General features: G+C 46.3%; 1 protein-coding gene across 3 annotated transcripts in view; it reads left to right on the top strand.

The window, feature by feature from the left end:
• The window catches only part of LOC146834963 (protein zyg-11 homolog B), a 308674-nt gene that overhangs the window by 115431 nt on the left and 171240 nt on the right, over window positions 1-22003 (top strand). For all 3 annotated transcript variants that reach the window (XM_085602608.1, XM_085602607.1, XM_085602610.1), the window contains 2 exons: window positions 13725-13865; window positions 21447-21623. In XM_085602608.1, the coding sequence (XP_085458734.1) occupies window positions 13725-13865; window positions 21447-21623 (318 nt within the window). The remainder of the gene's footprint in view (window positions 1-13724; window positions 13866-21446; window positions 21624-22003) is intronic.

The following is a 22003-nucleotide window of genomic DNA, read 5'->3' as shown; positions in this document are numbered from 1 at the left end:
CCGTTCCCATCTTTTGACAGACCTTTTTAACGAACAGTGCTATCCACAGGGGACATTTAATCACTGTAGGAAACTGGCTCTGTATATACTATACCAAAGTAAGGTACAGAGTCTAGGGAGTCCCCAGAGGTATAGCAGAGGCTAAATTAGATAATAACTAACCGCTCTTTCCATGGTAGTGTGGTCGAGCAGTTAGGCTTATCAAAAGAATGTGTTAAGCGTTTATTGTATTCACTCAATCAAGACTGATGGCACACACTCGGAGACAGAAAACAGACCAATTAGATAAGTATAAAATGGTATACTTCTATTTTGTAGAACCAAGCTGGACTTGGCACTGGCAAGTAAGAAATACTTTCAAAGTGAAAGATGTACAAAGAAATGCAATTGTGGATTGTATTTGAATCGATTACAGGTTTGTATTACTTTTGCAACTGTTTAAAATACAATAAGATTACTTTTGATTACTCTTGGGTTTCAGTTACTTTCAGTATGTGAGATGATAGGCCGAGATATACATTGGAGGTTGACACTTACAGAGAAGTACGACTATTCTTAAGTTGAAGCTTAGTTACTTTCTTTTCATACTAACCAGCAGGTCAAAACATTTTTAGTGACATAATTTGTAACATTGGTTCCTATAGGAAAAAGAGGATTAATGGTTCTCAGGTAAATAAATGACTTACTAGTAGGATTTTTGGGGGTTAGAACCAAGGGCCAGTTAGGCACTCCAATTGCACCACCAGCAGTACTGGTGCGGCCGGATGCAGAGTGCAGGGACCCAATGTTAGCCAGTAGGGCTAGGGGGCACTTTGGTTGAGGGCTGCTCACAGGCAGGCCACTTTGTCTTGGGGGCCAGGCTCCTAGGCTTAAGGTCAGGGCAAAAGTGATCCCAGGTTAGCCCCAAGTCCACACCACTAGCGGTGCAGGGTCGGCCGGGTGCAGGGTGCTTAGGAGGTGTCGGGAGCCCAATGCAATCCTATTGAGGTTGCTGGTTTTGGATTTTGGCTGCAGACTCGGTCCAGGAAGTCTTCCGGGAGGAACCAAAAGCTGGGCAGGTAAGTTGGAGGGCTCTGGGACGTAGGTGCCACCTCAGGTCCTCTTCTTGAGGGCACAGGGCAGTCGGATGCAGGGGTGTCTTTTGAGGTCAGATTCCATCTTACCGGGCTGTGAGAAAGTGCCATCTTTCTTGCATGGTATGCCCCCACTTTTTGCTGAATTGCTGAATGTAGTTTGACTGAGTGTGCCCTGGACTCCTGCCAATCAGGTGCCCAGGGCCTATGTTCCTTCCCTAAACAAAAACCTCAAAACCAAATTGGCAAACCCTAGCCACATGTCAGCCCCTGGTAAGTGGTACCCTAGGTACCCAGGGCCTTGTGACCAGGGAAGGCCTCTAAGGGCTGTATCACTCCTTGTGCCACCCTTAGATGCCCTGTACCCTAACACACACACTGCCCTGGCAGGCTGAGTGTCTGGGTACAAGACAAAACAGAGAGACGACATGGCACACATCCCTGTCAGGGCTCGACAAATCTAAAAAATCTTACTTGACCTGCAGGTCGAGTGAGTAGACTTTTGTACTCGACCTAACATCAATACACTCGACCCACAAATTGATCACATATGAATTTTTTTCAAAACATTTGCAGCGCCAACAACCCAAGAAAACGTTGGCCAACCAAATTAACAGCAAATTTTATTAATTTATCACCCAGTACCTCCCTAAGATGTGTGTATCAAAGTGCTGTGGTGAACGTTTCTGCGAACATACATAGCAAAAAATACCCCATAAACTTTAACATGTCACTGAAATAACATCCATGACACCATATCAGGCACTTACTTGTTAGTGAAGATGCTAATGCTCTGAGCTAAGGGTTGCGTTCTTCATATGCAACGCTGCCTTCTGTCCTTGCTATTCTGTCTTGAAATAACTTTGTGCAACAGGACCAATGTACTTGTATCAATCGAGGTTGAAACAGACTGAGCCATCGGTATTTATGGCCAGAGATCAAGTGCTTGTTCTTTCAAATATAGGGACAGTTTTGCATATTCATGGACCTGGAAGGCTGTTTCAATGTGATTGTCATTGTCCTGTGTTTCCTCTCAGCGAAAGCACTACTGTTCGGGATGAAAGTGTCAACTTTCGAGCTGTCCACTTGTATTTGCATTAGCGCTCCGTCAGCTTTGAGGCAGAACGTAGCTCATTTTGTAATCAGTTTGTGCTCCCAAGTCCTCAAAGTTTCATTTAGATGGCTGTAGCTGTGGCAGTGCTTAATTTGTATTTAAAAAAAAGTGCCAGGGCCTTTGTCAGGAGTCCCTTGGCAGTTCCGGCTGGACTGTTCCCATGAGGCACAGGGGTCAAGACTGATTTGCATATAGCCAGTCCTGAACTGGAGTGGCGAACAGTGAGCTAAAGAACGATGATGGATTCAACCCAGGTCTGTGACTGGGGGTGAGTGTCCCCAAAGTAGACAAACAGCTGCTCCACCATGGCAAATTGTAAGAAATATGGTCAAGACTGATTTGCATTTAGCCAGTCCTGAACTGGGGTGGCGAACAGTGAGCTAAAGAACGATGATGGATTCAACCCAGGTCTGTGACTGGGGGTGAGTGTCTCCAAAGTAGACAAACAGCTGTTCCACCATGGCAAATTGTCAGAAGTATCATTGACAGACACCAAACAGTGAATGGTAAAACACAACGCACCAGCATTTACTAACTTTTTAAGGAAAATGGTACTGATTTGAACATACAGAGTAGCAATAAACTCAGTCGCTATCTTCTGACTCAGTAACAGTCTTGTTTTGACAAGGATGTTTGTGGCCCATAATAGGTCTTGTTCCTGGATTTGCTGAAAGCCAATGCAAAACGGCTGGGTTTGGATCAAAAGTGTCTAACTCCGGCCCATCTACTTGGATTCGCATTAAAGCAGACTTGGCGTCACTTTTAAGGGACGTACGGAGCTCATTTTTTATTCGGTTCATGCTGCTAAACCCCCGTTCACATATTGCTGTTGTTGGACTGATGGAAAGCATGATTTCTAAAATTGGAAGGACATGTTTAACTTATTCTGGGCGTTTTTTCAATAGCTGAGTGAAGAGGGATACAGGCTTATGCGACGTCATCCGATGAAAGACGTACAGTTTAAAATCTAGCCACTCTCCAGAGGCAGACTGAATTTCTTCATCAGTAAGTACCTTTTTTGTAGCATGTAACAAGGTCCTCAAATTCTTGATCCCCAAAACCTCTAATCTTTTCAACAGAGTCTGGCCACAAAGTAAAATCAAAAATGTTAAACAAAGATTGCGGCTTGCCTGAGATGTGCTTCAGAAACCTGTCACTTATAAAAGAAAGAGCATTTTCTATTAACTCAGTAGTGTCTTCCCTGACACTAGTTTCATTAGAGCTGCCTTTTCTAGCAGGCTTTGCCTGTGTTAGTAACGGGACCCCTGCAAAATTTCCATCTTTAAAAAGCAATTGAAATTGTGTTAGTGCTTTTCCTGGCTTTGTTTTCAGCTGTATTAGCTTCTGTTGAAGCACCTTAATCCTTCTTGCAACTTCAGAAATAAGACTGTCTTCTTGTTGAAATGCCTTAGACACTTGCTGAAGCAGCTCTGTGAAGTCTATCATGAAGTGCAAGAAATAAAGAAACTTCTCTGATTTCATGTCATGAAGCAATCCTTTGGCTTTGTTTGAATATTCATCACTACCAGTCGCAAGGTGCTCAAGATGAAGTACTGTAGATTCCCAGTTTGTCTTAAGCGCTGTGCTGACTTGCTACCCATCTGATTTGCTGCAAGCCACCAAAATGTTTTAACTGCTCTTCCAGATTATCAGCTATCTCTTTAAGTTCCCTTCTCCGCTTAGGTGAATAATAATATAGTTTGAAACATCCTTTGAGCACCTCTTCAAATTTGGAAATGTATGAACTTTTTCTTTTAACATCACACACAGCAAGCTCTAGATTGTGAGCTACACAGTGCACAACTGCAATGTGATCGCAATTGTCCCATCCTTGATGTTTGGAGACTTCGTCCAGTAGCTGCTTCACAGCACCAGATTTACTACCGAGGTTCACAGCAGCTCCATCTGTATTCAGACCAATGCATTTCTGGCTCAGAATATCCAGAGATATGCCCATGCTTTCCAGGCCAACTATTAAAGCATTTTTCACTCATGCAGTGGAGTTTTTCATGCTGACAATGTCACACAGATGGGTAACAAGGGTGCCTTCACAAACGAATCGTACATAAATCAGTTCCTGTTCCTGAATTCCTTTGTCAGTTGACCCATCTGACAGAACACTGAGGAACCTAGCATTTTCTATCTGGGATCGAATTGTCATTTTTAGGGTCTCTGCAATTGCTATTACAAAGTTACGGCATGCATGATCATTCGTATAATTTTCGAAATTCCAGTCAGGATTGTTCTTTTTCTGCAGTGTGCAGAGTTTTGGAAACTTAATAAAAGCCTCACCTTCTTTTGCAAGATAATAGGCTGTATTAAATAAAATGTTTAAGTGACCGATATTTTTTTCATGCATTTTTGTGATCGATTTGGCTATGCAGGTCTCCTGTGGGTTTTGAATTGCAGCTTCATGTAATATGCTTTTTTCATGTGATGTGCTCTTGTTGTGCCATTCCAACGTCTCCCTTTTGAATTTTTCTGTCACACCAACATATAGGGAAGACTTAGTATCTGCGAGATGAGGAAATGTCCTGCAAACTCCACAATACAAAACTTGAGATGTTTTAAAACTGGTCTCGACTAGGACAGCTCCATTACTTTCCTTTTCTTCAATCCCTGCCCACTTGAAATCTTCAAGCCATTTCTGTTGTACAACACTCTGTCTGTTTGTTTGATCATACTCCCTTTGCTTTTGGTGGATTTCTTCTAATGACTTCCTTTTCCCAACTGCTGAACTCTCTCCTGCATTATTCAGTGGCGTTTTAGCTCCAGTGGGTTTTCCCAACCACAACCTGATGTCTGCCATTGCAGCTGCACTCTCTGCCTGTTGTCTGCCTTGTCCTCACTAGATAGCCAGCACTGCTTCTGTCCGCTCTGAGCTAGAATCAAAAACAATAACTGTAACTAATTTAAAATAACATGAAGTCTGTGTACAAACTACTAGGCTTAACATTTGCTTTCCATAATTAATTTAAAGATCATGGCTCCAATTACTTAATACTGCATGATCAGATCTGTAAAAGCACCCCAATTTGGAATGCGCTCTAAGCCATAATAATTGATGGTACTGAACGATGTGCAACACAACCAGTGCTTTCAACTGAATTAACTCGCTATCGGGACTAACCGGTCTGCTCTTGAGAAGTGCTGGTTCTAATATGTATTGCAGATGAGGGCAGGGTTATACCTGTAATTTCAGTAAAATTAAAAGGTCTTGCCTAACGGTTTAACTAAAGTCCGAACTGAAAAGAAATCCACTCAGCTTAAACTTATGTCTTAGCGCTTGCATCAAAAAACACACCAACAGTACTGGCTCCCTTACCCACTGAGAATGAGTAACTTACAGTCAGGATCCCCGAGACAGGACTGTGACGCTTGACATTTCTTGTATTGCTACCCTTCTTAATGAATAGATGCGAAACGGGTGTGCAAACCCTAAGCAAGGCAAAAGTTCTCAGTACAATTTTAAGATGGTAGGCAATAGGTCTCGCCTTTAGGACCTTATAAGTGTTTTACCATGCAAAAGTTGATGTTGTTGCACCAAGGATATTGTGCTGCATAAATACTTATAAGGTCCCAAAGACGAGACTATGCTTGTTTAGGGGGGCAGGTTACAGTATATTTGTTGGCCAGTGGGCAATGCAAGTGAGCAAGCTCAAACCACCCGGGGGTCACTCTGCAAGAAAAACAGTAAAATAAAGGGGCCAAATTGTGCATTTGCAGCCCTTTATGTCAGCGAAACGATCAAAAACTAATTTCAGAACATCTGCAGCTACTCATAATAGAGTTGCTTTGTGCAAGCTCACTCCTCTCAGTTAGTAGTATGGAAATTTCCCAGCCCTCATAACAAAACTCACTTTCAGACTGCCGAATTTACTTGCACAAATACTGCATTTGCTCCTTGGTGATGCAGGTGCGCGTGTGCCATTTTAACAGTTTGCTCTCATATGGGGCAACTTTCATTTTGGCACTGGACTACTAGGACACACCAGTTGTTCCGAATTCCCAAGACAGGATTTCCGCTACACAAATAAACGTACTATTAAGGTGGACTTACATCACAGCAATGCACCAACAACAAGACTAACAAAAGAAAAGGAGGCAAGGTCAACTTACCCACCACAGACACATGGGCTCACCAGCACGCCAGCTGCAACACTGCTTAAGCCAGGCAGGCACGCACATAGCAGTTAAAACGTCTCCGGTCAGGCACACTTACTGTCACATGTTCGAAAATCCTGCTCCCTAATAACCAGCATGCAGCAAAAATAAAAGCTACCAGGTCTCTCTGATCTGGACACAACCTTAATCATTCCAAAAAGTACTCCTGGCATAGGCACTGAAAACCAATACTCTAGTTTTAATGTGACATTGGGGTCTGCCCTGTGGATTCTAGCAGCTGAGGCTGTTCCCTGCAATTGCGCCATCTTTTTACGGAAACCACTCTGATAGTGAAGCTCACTCTCCCCTCCCAAGGCCTAACTCTGGGCCTAAACGTACTTTTTGGGGGGAAACTGGAGGTGTCGTAATTAGCGGTCACACAATCTGCACAATCCACACCTAGGTGATGAGTGACACTTTCTTGCGAGCAAAATCAAGCAATAAAGGTGAGGGAAACATACAAATATTCACAAATACACCCACTTGAGCAACGAGAAACAGTGTCAGCATAGTACATTCATCACACAATGTTCTAATGCAACTTGGATTATTATAAGCTCTCTGGGAAGACATTTCATTTAATTTCCTTTGTATCTTCAGATAACCCGTTCTCTTGTCCAGATTCAAGGGAAAGGCCGCTCTCTTTAAGGTCCCAGAATTAGCTACGGCCAGTGAGTGGTAATGAATTATACCTTCCTGTCACTTGAAGTTGCAAAAAAGTACTCCTCCAGCAATTAGGCCCCTGCCCCCCTGGGACCAAGCATTTGCTCCCATGCTTCAAATCTATTCTATGCAATGTGTACCGGTCGCTACATACGAGGCGGTAGATTGGGGCATCAGGGACTTTTCAGTAATTCAAACACAGGAAAGTTGCTTTTTTGAAAGCTTTTATCTGCCCCTCTTTCCACCCCACATTTCATTTGCCTTAGTGAGCTGGGTCTAAGCTACATAAAAGACAACATTCAAATCTTCCCCAGCTAATTGCCATCGATTTGGAAAAATGAGGCAGCGTCATTAACAAGAGATACAAGATTTGCAATGCAATAGATCTCGCATTACTGAGTTTGAGCTATTGGCGCGCCGTAGCATTATTTTTTGCAACGCCAATAGCTCAAACTTTCAGTTATTCGAGAACTACTGCATTGCAAATGCTTGTTTAGAAGGAAGGGCAGATTACAGCCCCTCTTCCTACCATTGTCTGCCTACATTTTATTCGGAGTATTTGCGCAAACTTGACCCGAAGGTATCGGAGCGCTTTACACGAGCACCAGTTGCGTTACATGAGGATGCATTCATTTTTGATAGGCACATGATGGAGATGAAATAATTTGCCCAGAATCACAGGATGTTGCGCGCATTCATTGAGATCCGGTGTTTAAAGAATGACTGTAACGCTAAAGAGTTTACTTTGAGTAAGGGAGGAATTCTAGGCTCCTCATTAAAAGTACTTCAGCAGCGCGAAAGAGAAAGATAAATTGTGGTGTCGGTACTTCCATAGTACCCTATGTAGTTAAAAATGCAGAGCAGAGAACCACAAAGAAATAATGCAAAATGGTGAGAAGAATCGTCTAATTTCATGAACATTCAATTCCTATGCGATCTGCGTTATATCCCCCAACATCACCATAATCATACATTAATGGAAAAAACTGCGACTCACCTCTCCTAGACGGCAAGCCAAATCGCCCTGCACTCCCGACTCCACTGAAGAGAGCGCGTGGTGGCGTGCTGCGTCACTGCTGCACTTTAAGCAGCATAGCGCGGGGGCAGGCCAAAATGAGGTCATGGGCCGTCATTGGTAGTTCTTTTCGCGCGCTACACGATTGACGGCCCTGGGACCCACAAAACGATAGGCAGCGCACCACACCACCACCACTATGTTAGGTGGTGCGTGCACCCTGCTGCCGCCTAGAGCCTTCACCGCACACCGCACCACCACTTGATTGGCGTCGTACCCTGCTGCCCCTTAGAGCCTTCACCGCACACCGCACCACCACTATGCTTGGTGGTTTGTGCTGCCCCCTAGAGCCTTTCACCTGCTACTGCAGTGGCAGATAGCACTCGCCAGGCCGGTCAAGTAGGCCTGAAAACTGGCTCGACCTTCACAAAAATCACTCGCATTTGCGAGCGGTCGAGTACATTTTTCGTGCCCTGCCTGTGTGCCATGCCCACAACCTACACTGCCCTGTCATACATCAGCCACCCCTCTAGATGGGTGCCCTATGCCAGTGGTGTGTGCACAGAGGCAGGAGCCCTGTGCCCCTACAGTACCCAGGTCCATTCCTGGGCCCTGTAAGTGCAGTGCTGCCATTTAAGAGTACATGGTGCTGGGAGCTTGTCAAACACGAACTCCACAGCACCATAATGGCAGCACTGAAGACTGGGAAGTTTGGTATCAAACTGCTCAGCACATTAAATCCACACTGATACCAGTGTGGGATTTAATGTACCAAGCACCACAGAGGGCATCTTAGAGAGGCCCCCTGAAACCTAACCTACAATCCACGTCTGTTCTGAGCCTGCCTAGGCTGACACACAGCAGACATGTTGCTGGACCCCTGGGTAGGAGAGCCACTGCTCTCCTGGGTCTGCAACAATGCACATCCTGGGCGAGGTGCATGCCGCCTCTGAGCTTCCCCAGGCCACTGCAACCCCCCACTCTGGCGGGAAGTTTGGCCGGAAACCCCAAATAAGGACAGGGGATGTGCCAGCCTGCCAACCCCACCCCTCAGGTGGGGGAGGCGAGGTGAAGCACATCCCCGGGCTCTCGCCATCTCCCTCAGGAGAGAGGCAGGATAGGGGGTGTACCCACCCCAGGACAGGGACTGCCCTTAATCTAGTATTTAGGGGCACCCTGAACCTCCCTTCCCCAGATTCCAAGATCCGAACAAGAGCTAGAAGAAAGAAGACCAGCCCTGCAGCTGCTAAGAAGAGGAAGACACCAACTGCTTTGGCCCCAACCCTACCGGCCTGTCGACTCTCGAACCTGCTCCTGCTCCAACCCGGCATCTCTTGTGGCCAGCAACCTCACAAACCCCGGAGGACCTGGCTACCTTTTGACTCTAAGCCCCCTGGGACTCCCATGAGTAGAGGCTCTACTCAAAACCTACTTCTAATCCCTGGCAGCAGCCCGGAACGGCGAACCCAGCACACTCTGCACCAGCCAAGCCTGGCCTGTGCCGGAGTGAACAAAGACCACGAGGACGACCCCATGGCGACTGTTACCCCGAGTCCGGCACCCAAGGACCTCCCTCGACACTCCTGAAGAAGCCTGCAGCCTCAGAACCAGGAGCCCCCCAACCGCGATCAACAGAGGGTAAGATTTCCCGACACCAAAAGGCACCCCCGCACCCGGTGCCCCACGGCCCCCTGTGCCCAATCCTGGGGTACCTACCTATCCTCCAACTACCCAACTTACCTCTCGAAGTGTTGGTGGCACCTGAAGAATCTTCAACCCCGAGCTTGCAGTCTTTTTCTAAACCAGAGATTTCCCATTGAAATCAATTGAGCGCCCGAAGGCTCAAAAGCACCCTGCACCCAGCCGACCGAGTGGCCCTGGCAGTGCAATCTCTACACCTATCTACTTCCCCACTTTCCCTGAGTAAGTGACCAGGAGCCCAGCTCCCACAGCCGCGTGGCTTGCTAGTCAGCAGCCACCAACCAAGGCCCCCCTATCATAGGATAACATTGGGCCTAACTCTCTCTGCACCCGGCCGCCCTTGTGCCGCTGAGGGTGAACCAACTGTACCTACCTGACCCTGGGAGACCCCTGAGTCTATAACCTTAACTCTGCCAGTCGAGTACTTACCTTTAAACCGATAACTCAATTTTCTCCATAGGGTAACATTGACTGGCTTATCGTGAAATTTCTTCTAAGTTTGGACTTTTCAAAACTTAAAATATTCACCAAAAATCAGCCGAGTAATGAAAACGAAAATACTCACCTGCTCCTAGGTGAGCTCCCAGTGCTGGATCTTGGTGCCCAGCACTGACTCTGAAAAATACTTACAACTGTACTTACCAGTAACCCAATTTTCAACTTGAATTTTCTGCCATAGGGAATCTTTGACTGTTTTCTATGAAATATTTTGTAAGTGTCAACTTTTAAAATAGCAAAATATTGTCTAAAAATCATCACAGTAATTAAGTCGACTTTTATCACTTGATTCCAAGTACTGAGCCAGGCCTGAATCTAGGATCCAGTCCTGGAATTCCAAAAGTAATCCTAAAAGTAATCTGTGGCAAATAACTTGAAACTTCCATTGAACTCAATACATTATTGTGTTTAGAATTGTGTTGCCTATTGCAACCACTGGTAACTTTCTACAAAAGTCAATTGCATATTGCAAAAGTATTTATATAAAGCATCTCATTCTGAGAAAGTATATTTTAATACCTATTGTTGGTTCTAAAATAAAACAAGCATATAGTTTTTATATATAAAACATTGGCCTAGAGTTCAGTTATTGAGTGTGAGACCATTTGCTGGCTGAGTGTGTGCAACAAATGCTTTACACTGTCCTCTGATACTGCCTTACTGCTCGACCAAGCTACCACTTTAGAGAGTAAGGTTATATCTAACTTTAACCTCTGCCAAACCTCTGGGGACTGTGGACTCTGTACACCCTGTACCTATTTGGGGACAGTATATACAGAGCCACTTTCTCACATGGGCCACTCGCGGTTGGAGGTGGGGTCTACGTGCAGAGGCTGCAGGTGACTTTTGGGAGTCCTACGAGGGGTCAGACCACGGTGGACTCTGACCCGGAGTGCTGGGTGACCTCGCTGGCATCAGTGGGACACTTGGACTCTGGCTGTAAACAGTGGTGGTTCAAGGCATTGAGTTTCTTTGTCCTCAGCAGTCTCAGAGTCTGCCTTGGGAGATTCTTTGAACAGAGCTGCTGTTCATAGGAGATCCCATCTTTGTTGAAGGCAGTCAGTCATCCCAGGGGTTCTGGAGGTCGCTGGCTGCAGGACTAGTCTACTTTTGGCGTAGGATCTCTGAAAACTGCAGACGGGCCGATAGGGCTGGCCAAGTCATTCCTTTTCTACAGTGTCCTCTGCTGTGCGCCGACTTCCGTCCTTCGTAGGTTGCAGGAATCTAGGGTGGCAAGGTTCAGGGTCCTCCTAAATACCAAATCTAGGGACGTTACAGGGGTGTGCAGGTCGGAACCAATTGGTCTCTTCCTTGATGTGAATACACCCCCTATTGGGCCACCGTCCAGTGGGAGGGGGCTATGAGCCTCTCTAATTGACTGGGTCCCCTCATATTCAAAATGGAGGGGACTGAGATGTTTGCTTCACCTCGCCTCCCCCACTTGAGGGGTGGGGTTGGCAAAGGTGGGCATTCCACTCTTTCTCACTTGGTTTTCCCGCCAATTCTCCCGCCCCAAGTGGCAGTCCGAACCGATGGGAGCCAGATTCTGGGGGCTGCAAAGTGCAGGGGCAGCTTACAAAGGCCTTTGAAGTGTCCTCTTCGTGGACCCAACCCATCCTTAGGGAGGAGGCATGACACCTCTGCCCAGGATAGGCTTTGTTTCTGGACCCAGAGAGTGGAGGCTCTCTACGCAGGGGTCCAGAAAGCTGCCTGGTGGTGGCAAATGGGCAGCTTTCATTCAGGAACCACACCAGGGCTGGTCGTTTTTCAAGGGGCATCTCTAAGATGACCCCTGAATGCATTTTACATTAAATCTCACACTGGCATCAGTGTGGGTTTAATGTGCTGAGAAGTTTGCTACCAAACTTCCCAGTTTTTAGTAAAGCCATTATGGAACTGTGGAAGTTGTAATGACCAGCTCCTAGACCATGTACTCTTTATGGCTATACTACACGTACAATGTCTAAGAATGGACTTGGATACTGTTGGGGCATAGGGCTTACCTGCAGGCTGGTGCACCCTGATAGAGGGGTGACTTACCTAGGCCTCATGCAGTGGGTTGCAGGCATGAAAAATAGGGATGTGTGCCGTGTCCACTCTTCACTGTTCTCTGCACCAAAACACGCAGCCTACAGTGGCAAGGTGTGGGTGTTAAGGTACAGGTTAGGCGGCACAACAGGTGCTGCAGCCCTATCTGGTGTTCTCTGGTCACAGTTCCCTTGGTTCCCAGGGTACCTTTTTTTCAAGGGGTTTACCTGTGGCCAGAGATGTGCCAAATGTGGATACAAGGAGCCTGATTGCATCAGATGTCAAGCAAAACGTGAGGGGAAGGGGGGTAACCGTGCAAAAAAAAGGGCACTTTCCTACTGCCAGTGATCTTTAGCAAGGACAAGAAAGGTTGGTAAATCAAAAATGCGGCCAACAAAAGCATTTTCAGAGGCGAGGCTTATTGGTTTTGTCAATGCTTTTTTTTTTAGCTGCATCTGGACTGTTAAAATGTTTAGCGTTCTTGTTCTATTTAAGTGCTGTTAGTGTTAATGATTTATTGAAAATGCACAAGGATAATGTGACAACGTAAATACATTTTACCTCTGCAAGGATGTGATATATAAATGGATGCAATGCACTGACTCAAAGGAAGTAGCCATAAAGACAAGTTTTCAGTGGCCTCATGTCTAGCGATGGAGAGAAGGATAAGTCTTATCTTTCTAGAAGCAGAGTTTGAACCCTCCGCAAGGTTTTAGTTGCCTGGGGAGGACTCTTTAAACTCTAGTGCGTGCTGTTCCTGTTAACGGAGTGCCCTGCCCATGATCTTTGAACATGTATTACTCAGCAGGTGCGCTCACCATCTCTGATGGAAGGAAATGTATGATATATTTTAAATGTTACTTTTCTAGACGATTGGCTGAAAATTTAATTCAGGTTTTTAATTAAATGTTTGCTCGCATAATACTTGATATTGCTTATATTTGACTTATTTTTGCTAGAGCATCTTTTATAGTCTGTTAGTGTGCCGTAAATCCTAGTAAAAATATATATTTGTAGTGGTCTTTGCTCCTCAGACCAACGTAAGATTTCCTACATATCAGAGTGTACCCTACAGAGTGTCAGGGAGGTTTGACATAGTCTCCGTAATGTCCATCTGTGCATAATACTCTCACAGAAAGGTTGGTTAGACCCCTGTACTGTTTTCCTCTTTTGTGGATTCATAGGCTAGGCACACAGCTCCAGGAGCCCGGAGAAACGTGATACAACACAGTCTGAGACGGGGGACTCCTGCAGCTAAGTTCTACATTTCTCTGAAAACTGATCCATTGACATAGCTAAATAGTTTGAGAGGTTGTATTAAAACATAATTGTTTCATACTTTATGATTTGAAAGTATTTAATGTGAAGTTTACCAGAATGTATCACAGTGAATTTACTATCCGAAATGTCAATTGGAATATTGACATTTTAAAAATGTAACTAATTCCATATATTTTTGTTCCTAAAGGTGTCTGGTGAAGCAAATCAAACTCAAATTGCAGAAGCGTTGAGGCGCTACAGTGAACGGTCGTTTTTTGTGAGAGAGGCGTTGTTCCATCTTTTCAGTCTAACACATGTCATGGACAAAGCAAACCCTGAAATGTTAAAGGTCAGATAACACCTGATGTATGTTCTTCTTTTTCTCCACGTAAATCTACATTTGCTCTAGTTGCTAAACTCTTTAGAGTTTTTCTGCATCTTATTGATTGATTAGTGTGGCGCAAAATCCCTTTGTAGATAATTGGGGAAGCGATATACAGATCTGTTTGGCACTGAGTGTTTGACTAGAACGTCCTAATTAATATAATTCGCTCTTTCTTTAGGAGCAAGAATCACCCCCTAAAATGATCTTTTTCTAGTTTCATGTGAGCAATTATTTCCTCTGCAAAGCTCTGCCACTGGTCTCAAAGAAGGTCCAAGGAGACTTGGCGCTGGATGTAGCCCACATACCTTGACAGGGCCATGAATATAGATTTGTAGATTTCTGGCTAAAGAAAGTTATCCATATCCCTGTAAGACGGTTCTTAACAAATGGATCAGTGCTGAAATTAAATTTCTATCTGTCTGTATCTATCTATCTTCCTATCATCTTTTGCAATCATAAAGTCATTCCTTCTATGTCAAGTGTTTCTGTTGCCTATTCTCGTTACCAGTGCGTTGTTGCGCCACATGAATGGAAGCTGAACCCCTCTGTCTCCAAGTTGATCTATAACAGCCATTACCGTCTTAAAACAATTGGGTCCAGGCCACCTTGATGTATGACTTTCTCGTGAAATAGTTTGAAATTTCTTAGTGTGTCGAACCCTCAGCGTTTTAACACTGTTTTACAACTCCATGAAAAGCTATCTCTGAGTAGGCTATCTGAAAGAAACACGTTAGTTATAGATTCATTACCTTAGAATTACCCCCAGGCATCAGACTGGATCCGGAAAGATTTTTCGTCAGCAGTACCTCTGCGCGTCGGAAGGTTGCGTCTGTCGGCTCCACGTTTGTCGTCGACATCATGGTCGCCGGGATGATGTCGCAGCAGCTACTTAGACGCCGCCCTCGTGCGCTGACGTCAGTTCTTTCTTTTTCCGCGCCATCCAGCGCAGATCCGGGAAGAGCGGTACCTCAGTCATTTTTTGACTCACTTTTTCTCGACTTTTGTCGACGTCTTGTTTGGAGTCTTCGACTGCGAACTGGTGCACGAGGGATGCCCGGCTTGAAGGCCTGCGGTTCCTGTAACCGACTGATGTCGGTGACGGATCCGCACCTCGTGTGCCTCTTTTGCCTGGAGCGCGACCATGACCCCAAGTCGTACTCCGACTGTCAGTTGTTGATGATGCCGAAGGCTTTGCGGGAACGGTCCCAAAAGCTGCATGAACGACGGCAGTTCGAGGTCCCGGTCGAGAGGGAGGTTGAGGGACCGCTCGCGGAGCCACCATCAGTCCGGCTGTAAGTCATCAAAGACTTCGCATTTGGGGTCGGGTAAGTCGAAGCATAAGAAGTCGAAGAAGCATCGTCGCTCTTCGCCTTCTCCTCGTCTGTTGGCCGACTCAACGAGGCGCACGGGTGGTGCCACTCCCGCACTGAAGGGTCGATTCTGAGCTTCCCTCCCTTTCCGGGACCCGGAGCGATGCCCGCCCAGCTTCGTATGTTCTACGAAGCGATGCATGCCATCTTTGGGCGGACCGACCCCGCTGGCGCGCCTTCTGGCCCCGCGGACTCGGTTGGGGGCCCTAGGTCTTCGCTTCCGGCTGCTCCGGCCCCTCTTGGATCCAGGCCTGGATCCGGATCGGTGCCGGTTGACCTTATTACGCCTCCACCGGCGCCGCTTCTGACTGCACCACTACAGACGGCACCACTACCATGCCCGATGCCGGTTGGCCCTCCGGCCGGCTTTGACCCCAGCCTCCTTCCTAACGTAGACACGGCACCGAACCGGCGTCGATCGACGCCGGATCCAGCGCCGCGTCGGGTTTTCGTGCCCCTGTTCACTTCTGGGGCCCCTTTCCAACCACAGTGGCAACCCGAGGACGATGAGGAGGACTGGGAGGGGTCAGGTGACCCTTTAACTGACCAGCGTGGTTCAGAGCAGGACTGGAGAGAGGAACTGAGGGACGCCAGTGGTCTTGACACTTCACCTGACCTTGGCATGTTGTCTCCTCCTACCATGACTACGAAGGAGGGAGCGTCATATGCTGTGGTGTTGCGTAGGGCGGCGAGGCTCTCCACCTCGAGCTTCCTACGGTGGAGGTCAGGACTAACATCCTGACTGAGGTGCTTCAACTGGCGGTGAGCTCTTCGGAGCCCCTGCCTCTGTTTAATGAAGCCCTCACTGACATCCTTTTGGGCACCTGGTCCAGGCCCAACACTGGTGCTCCGGTGGACAGGATGATCGCCCGACGCCACCGCCCGGCTCCGGGCGACCCTACTTTCCTCTTCCCAATACCACACCCCGGAGAGCTTGGTGGTCCAAGCATCGCCTTCCAAAAGCTCCTTCCCTGTAGCTCCACCGCTAAGGGAATTCAAGAAGCTGGACCATCTTGGCAAGAACTTTTTTTCTTCCGCCAGCTTAGGACTGCGGTCCGTAAACACTGCATGTCTCTTGGGCCGTTATTCGCACTCTGTGTTGGATACAGTGGCGCAAGTGCTGCCTCAGTGTCCGGAGGGAGAGACACAGCTAAGTTTACAATCCATTGTGGACTGTACAACCCCGACTCTCTTGGCAGGACCATTTCAACGTCGGTAGCACTCAGACGCTACGCCTGGATGAGGTCCTCCCTAACAGCAAGTGTGCGACATTCAAGCTCTGATTCTGATCTTTCAGCCCTTGTCCCGGGTTTCGGTCCGAATGACCCTGAGGCTGCTGGGCCTCATGGCCTCCTGCTGATCAATCATGCCAGGTGGCATATGCGGGCTCTGCAGTGGCATCTGAAGTTCCAGTGGGCGCTGCTTCAGGGGAATCTGTCCGATTTACGTCCAGATCTCGGGGGGCACTGCTCAACAACTGCAGTGGTGGCTCACGAACCAGTATTGGGACAGGGGCAGATCCCTCTCCCTTCCACAACCAGAATTCGCAGTAGTGACAGATGCCTCCCTTCTGGGATGGGGCGGCCACATGGGAGAGGCAGAGATAAGAGGCCTCTGGTCTCCAGCGGAGTCCGGGCTCCACATCAACCTTCTGGAGCTCTGGGCGATTCGTCTTGCACTGAGGGCATTCCTTCCCTCTGTCCGGGGAAGAGTAGTGCAGGTGTTCACGGAGAACACCACCGCCAAGTGGTATTGCAACAAACAGGGCGGGGTGGGGTCGTGTACCCTATGTCAAGAGGCCCTTCGCCTCTGGACATGGCTAGAACATCAAGGCACTTCCTTGGTGGTTCAACACCTGGCAGGTTCTCTGTATGCCATGGCGGACAAACTCAGCTGCAGGTGCATGATGGATCACGAATGACGTCTTCACTCAGAGGTGGTGCAAGTTCTATTTCAACAGTGGGGAGAGCCTTGGTTAGATCTATTCGCCACCAAAGAGAACGCGCAATGTCAGCATTTCTGCACATTGGATTTCCAAGGCTGCACTTGCTCGGCGACGCTTTTCGTCATGAGTGGAGTTACGGTCTGTTCTACGCCTTTCCGTCTATACCACTTCTGCCCAGAGGGCTGAAGAAGATCAGGCGCGACCGGGCCCAAGTCATTCTTGTGGCTCCGGATTGGGCACGAAGAGACTGCCTCTTCGGGAGGATCTTCTGTCGCAGCAGCAGGGAACTGTCCTCCACCCGAACCTGTCCAGTCTCCACCTCCTTGCGTGGAGATTGAGCAGCGGCAGTTGACTTCTTTCGACCTGCCTCCTGGAGTGTGTGACGTAATCTTTCCTGGTAGCCATCACTTCTGCTAGAAGGGTGAGTGAGCTCCAGGCTCTTTCCTCGAAACCTCCTTTCCTGTCTGTCCATTCGGACAAGGTGGTTCTCAGGACCCGTCCATCTTTTCCTCCTAAGGTGGTCACTGCATTCCACATCGGGCAGACCATTGCTTTGCCAACCTTCTTCCACCTCCGCATCCTTCAAAGGAAGAAGAGAGGCTCCACCGTCTGGACCCAAAACGGGTGCTCTCCTTCTATCTGGATCGCACAAAACAGTGGATGATCAACTGTTTGTTGGCTACGTCGGGCCGTACACAAACTCACCATTTCTCAGTTGGTTGTGTTGTGTTGTGTATTAAGGCTTGTTAGTCTCTAGCTAAAAAGGAGCATCCGGTGGGGCTGCGCTCACTCCACCAAGTCGACGGCAGCCACTACTGCCTTGGGAAGAGGAGTGCCTCTAAATGACATCTGTCAGGCGGCCACGTGGGCATCACTGCACACATTCACCAAACATTACTGCCTGGACAGCCAAGTCCGGAGAGATGGCTTCTTTGGCCGTTCCGTTCTCCAGGACTTTCTGGTGTGATCTTGGTTTGCAGAGCCACCACCGGGGTTGGTATTGCTGGGGTATCTATTCTAAGGTAAGGAATCTATAACTAATGTGTTTCTTTCAGATGCACAAGTTATTTACCTTCGGTAACGATATATCTGTAAGAAACATTAGTTAGTTATAGATTCCTTACCGCCCCAACCATACTCCCTGTTCTGCGAACTGATTTCTAGGGTTAAGGTCATCCTTTCAGGGCCCTAGTTTTGTGCACCAATGGTCAGTGTCTTGCATGGCTCTGAGTTTCTTCGCGGAAAGTCGTGTACAGAACTGACGTCCGCGCGCGAGGGCGGCGTCTAAATAGCTGCCGCAACATCATCCTGGCGACCACCACCACCACTACGAACGCTGAGCCGACCGACGCCACCTTCCGACGCGCAGTGGTACTACCGACGAAAAATCTTTCCGGATCCAGTCTTATGCCTGGGGGTAATGCTAAGGTAAGGAATCTATAACTGACTAATGTTTCTTACAGATATATCGTTACCGAAGGTAAGTAACTTGTGCTTTAGCTAGGTAAATCAAATTTTTGTCACTCCTTTGCGGCGCTTCAAACATAAATCTTGGAGATATGCAGGAAACAATTCTCCTTTCTCAGAAGAATTGGAAACTTCACCAACTTTTCCTTTATTTGCTGAACATGAAAGCTTTCTTCCTGGAGAACTTGTATTAAGCTCAAGTATTGGCTTTTTTCCGTTCTTGACAGGTCTGTATCCTGTCACCAACTGGCTGAACTGAAAACTATCTCTAATGCCAGCAATCTGGAGATTTGCACTCTGATACGTTACTGCATTTGTGTGTTCATTATAAATGCCAGGTCCCCATCGCTGCACTTATGCACACCCTCAAAATGTCCCTTTATACCAGCAAGTAGTGTGACTTGTACTTTGCTTATTTTGCAGTCTGTATTAATTTGAGCCTTTTATGATGTTTTATCCTTCATGCTCTTTCATGGGCTCATACAGCTTGTGTGTTCCTACTCTCCAGTGTTAAACTATGCACATGGTGCCACCAACAGCTTTCCCATATACCCTCTGTCTCTTGATTGGAACAGTAATGTGGTGGATGTCTGCACTTTTCTTGCCTTCATTAACATGAGATCCCTCGGAACCACTATGTGTGAATGCAAAATAGGGTACATTGATCTCTATAGATTCTGAATCCATCTGGAAGAAGTGAGAAAGTAGTTTGACCACTGGGTGCAGTACATAGTAGTTTTCTGCTAGCAAGTCATCCCTCGCCTAGGTACCTTTACGTGGAGCGAGTGAAGACGACCTCCATTTGTAAGTGGTGCGAGTAACCCCAGGTAAAAGCGAAAGTACCTCGTCAAAAGTTGTTTTTTTCTCGAGTATGAACATCTTATTCCAGTCCTTCTCTGTTGTCATGGTCCAGGGTATGTGTGTGAAATAACTGGGAGTGCAGGTCCCTTTGAGGATCAAACAGTCTTTTGTTCTGGAGACTCCGTTGCACAGTTGAGTTAGGCACATCTCTTTATTTGGGTGCACAGACCCAAAGCTACAATTGTACTGAGGAATTAAACCAGTCTCTCTCCTTCAGGGTGTGTTTTTGCGAGCCTTTGTACTAAAACAAACATACATAATTACATACGTACATACATACAGACTTCCTCCCTGGGCGTGGGTCAGAGGACCAAATATAATTTCATTGTGATGACTGTGGAAACCTCATGGAGGCTAGTCCAGTTTCTCTTATGGGCAGTCTATTGCAGATTCATAGTGATCGGTTAGGCCTGTCTCCTCAGTCTTCACGATCATTAGGTGAAGGTCTTAAAACTTGGAATTCAGGACACTGAATAATATTAAAGCAAGCTACATTTCTGAAATACTATCACCATTGTATTCAAAGGCGCTATTCAATAACCTTTTCTAGTGATATAATTCTTGGGTAATTACCAAGACCATTCACCAGTTCAGCATGAATTATATTACAATGTTGATGCTCAGTTATTCACACCCAGCGCGGAAATATTGCACCAGTAGGCTAATGGAATATTTCATTTAATGAAATATAAAAAACACCTTTTTTTAATTATTTGCTGTCATTCCTTCATTCGTTGTTTGTCTGCACAATTAATTTTATTGTGTTAGAGCCTACTCTTCATTCTTCATTCACGCTCTGAGGTACAATACTGCCATGGTTCCCGCCAGGAATGACTTTAAATTCTCTCCATGGAATAAAGTTTCAAAATGCAAATGTTAGGTCCTCGAACCTATTCTTCCTCCCAATAGCTCGGTTATTCTGCATGTCCTTGTTAACTTTTATCCTGCCAAGAGTCAAGCAAACTTTGGTCTTTGGTGTTCTGTATAGTGTCCGGTGCCAAATTATTAGTAGCGTGTGACTCTTTCTCTACATCTCCCTACCTCCCACAACTAAGCCCAGTTTTTGTGCTGTACAAGTGGCAGTTGAGAGGAAAAGTTCTGCTAGTCCTCAGGAGAGGCTCACCGCATGAAGCTCTGAAGGAAGGACTCTCCCAGTTTTCAGGCATAACATCTGTTCTCCTCAACCCACGACCACCCCAAGGCACCGATATTTTAGTAAACTGAGCCACTTGCCATTGTTCAGCTTTCCTCTGGATAGGACTTGGCTGCAGTCCTCCACCCAATCTCCATCTGGGTCCTGAGTCCTGTTCACTCGCATCAACTTGGCTCCTATATCACTCTCAAGATTACCAGTGGAAGACTCATGCTTTGGTTCGATACGGGCTACCCCACATGCATTTGCTTTTACTATGCTTTCAAGGCATGCATCTCTACCATTACATTTGCCTTCACTATGCTTCCAAGGCTTCTTGGATCTTCCGGTCTTCATCTTATGCTGCATTGCCATCCTTACTTTGTTGTTCTCATTCCTGTGGAGTCTATCCTCTGCCCTTAGAATTTGCTCTAAAATACAGCCCTAGCATATCACAATTACAATAAAATCCTACTAGAAAATAGGTTTTCGTTGCTCAGCTGTTATCAATTGTGCTTTATTTATCTTTTACTATTTTCGTCTTTTATGTCTTTTCATGCAAACAGTTTCACTATATATGAAGTGACACAAGTACATCATGAATTAATGAAATTGAATTTATTTCAAGAAAAGGAAAGCATGTGGTTCTGGAGAAACAAAACATTTCTCATGATAATTGTTTAATAAAAACAAATCAAAATTGTTTATGTTCATGCATTTCTTACTTTGAATAAAAGCAAACTGTTATTGCATTTATGCCTGTATTTCAGCTTGTGGTTATTGGCATGCGAAATCACCCCTCCAATTTACCAGTGCAGCTGGCAGCAAGTGCGTGTGTGTTTAACCTAACCAAGCAGGATTTGGCAGCAGGGATGCCTGTCAAACTGTTGGCTGATGTAACCCATTTACTCCTTGCGGCTATGGAACAGTTCCCAAATCACCAACAGGTAATGGACAACTTAGTCCTCTTCTTTTTAATGATCCATTTGTGCCACACTCTGAGTGCAGGGTTACATTGAATACGTGGAGTTATTTTTGTTCATTAGGTGATTTTCAACTGCACTGCACCTTATAGTCGATAAAATGAATAGTTAGCCTATTTGGTGTGTCCACCTGAAATATAAGGATCGACTAGGAACACTAAAACACTTTTAGATAGTGACTTTATGCATATCATTTATTTTAAAACAAATATATGTTTATATATAAGGCATGATCCTTTTTCTGCTAAAAGTCAATGCACTTGGAGAACCCATGTACTGACAAATCAGCAATAATCATTCCTACAGTCTGTATTCAACATGATATTCTATATGAATGAATCAAT

The sequence above is a fragment of the Triturus cristatus genome, chromosome 4_2 (assembly GCF_964204655.1).
Source record: "Triturus cristatus chromosome 4_2, aTriCri1.1, whole genome shotgun sequence".
NCBI classification, from domain to species: Eukaryota; Metazoa; Chordata; class Amphibia; order Caudata; family Salamandridae; genus Triturus; species Triturus cristatus.
The sequence above is the reverse complement of the archived record's forward strand: the minus strand, read 5'-3'. Positions and strand labels throughout refer to the sequence as shown.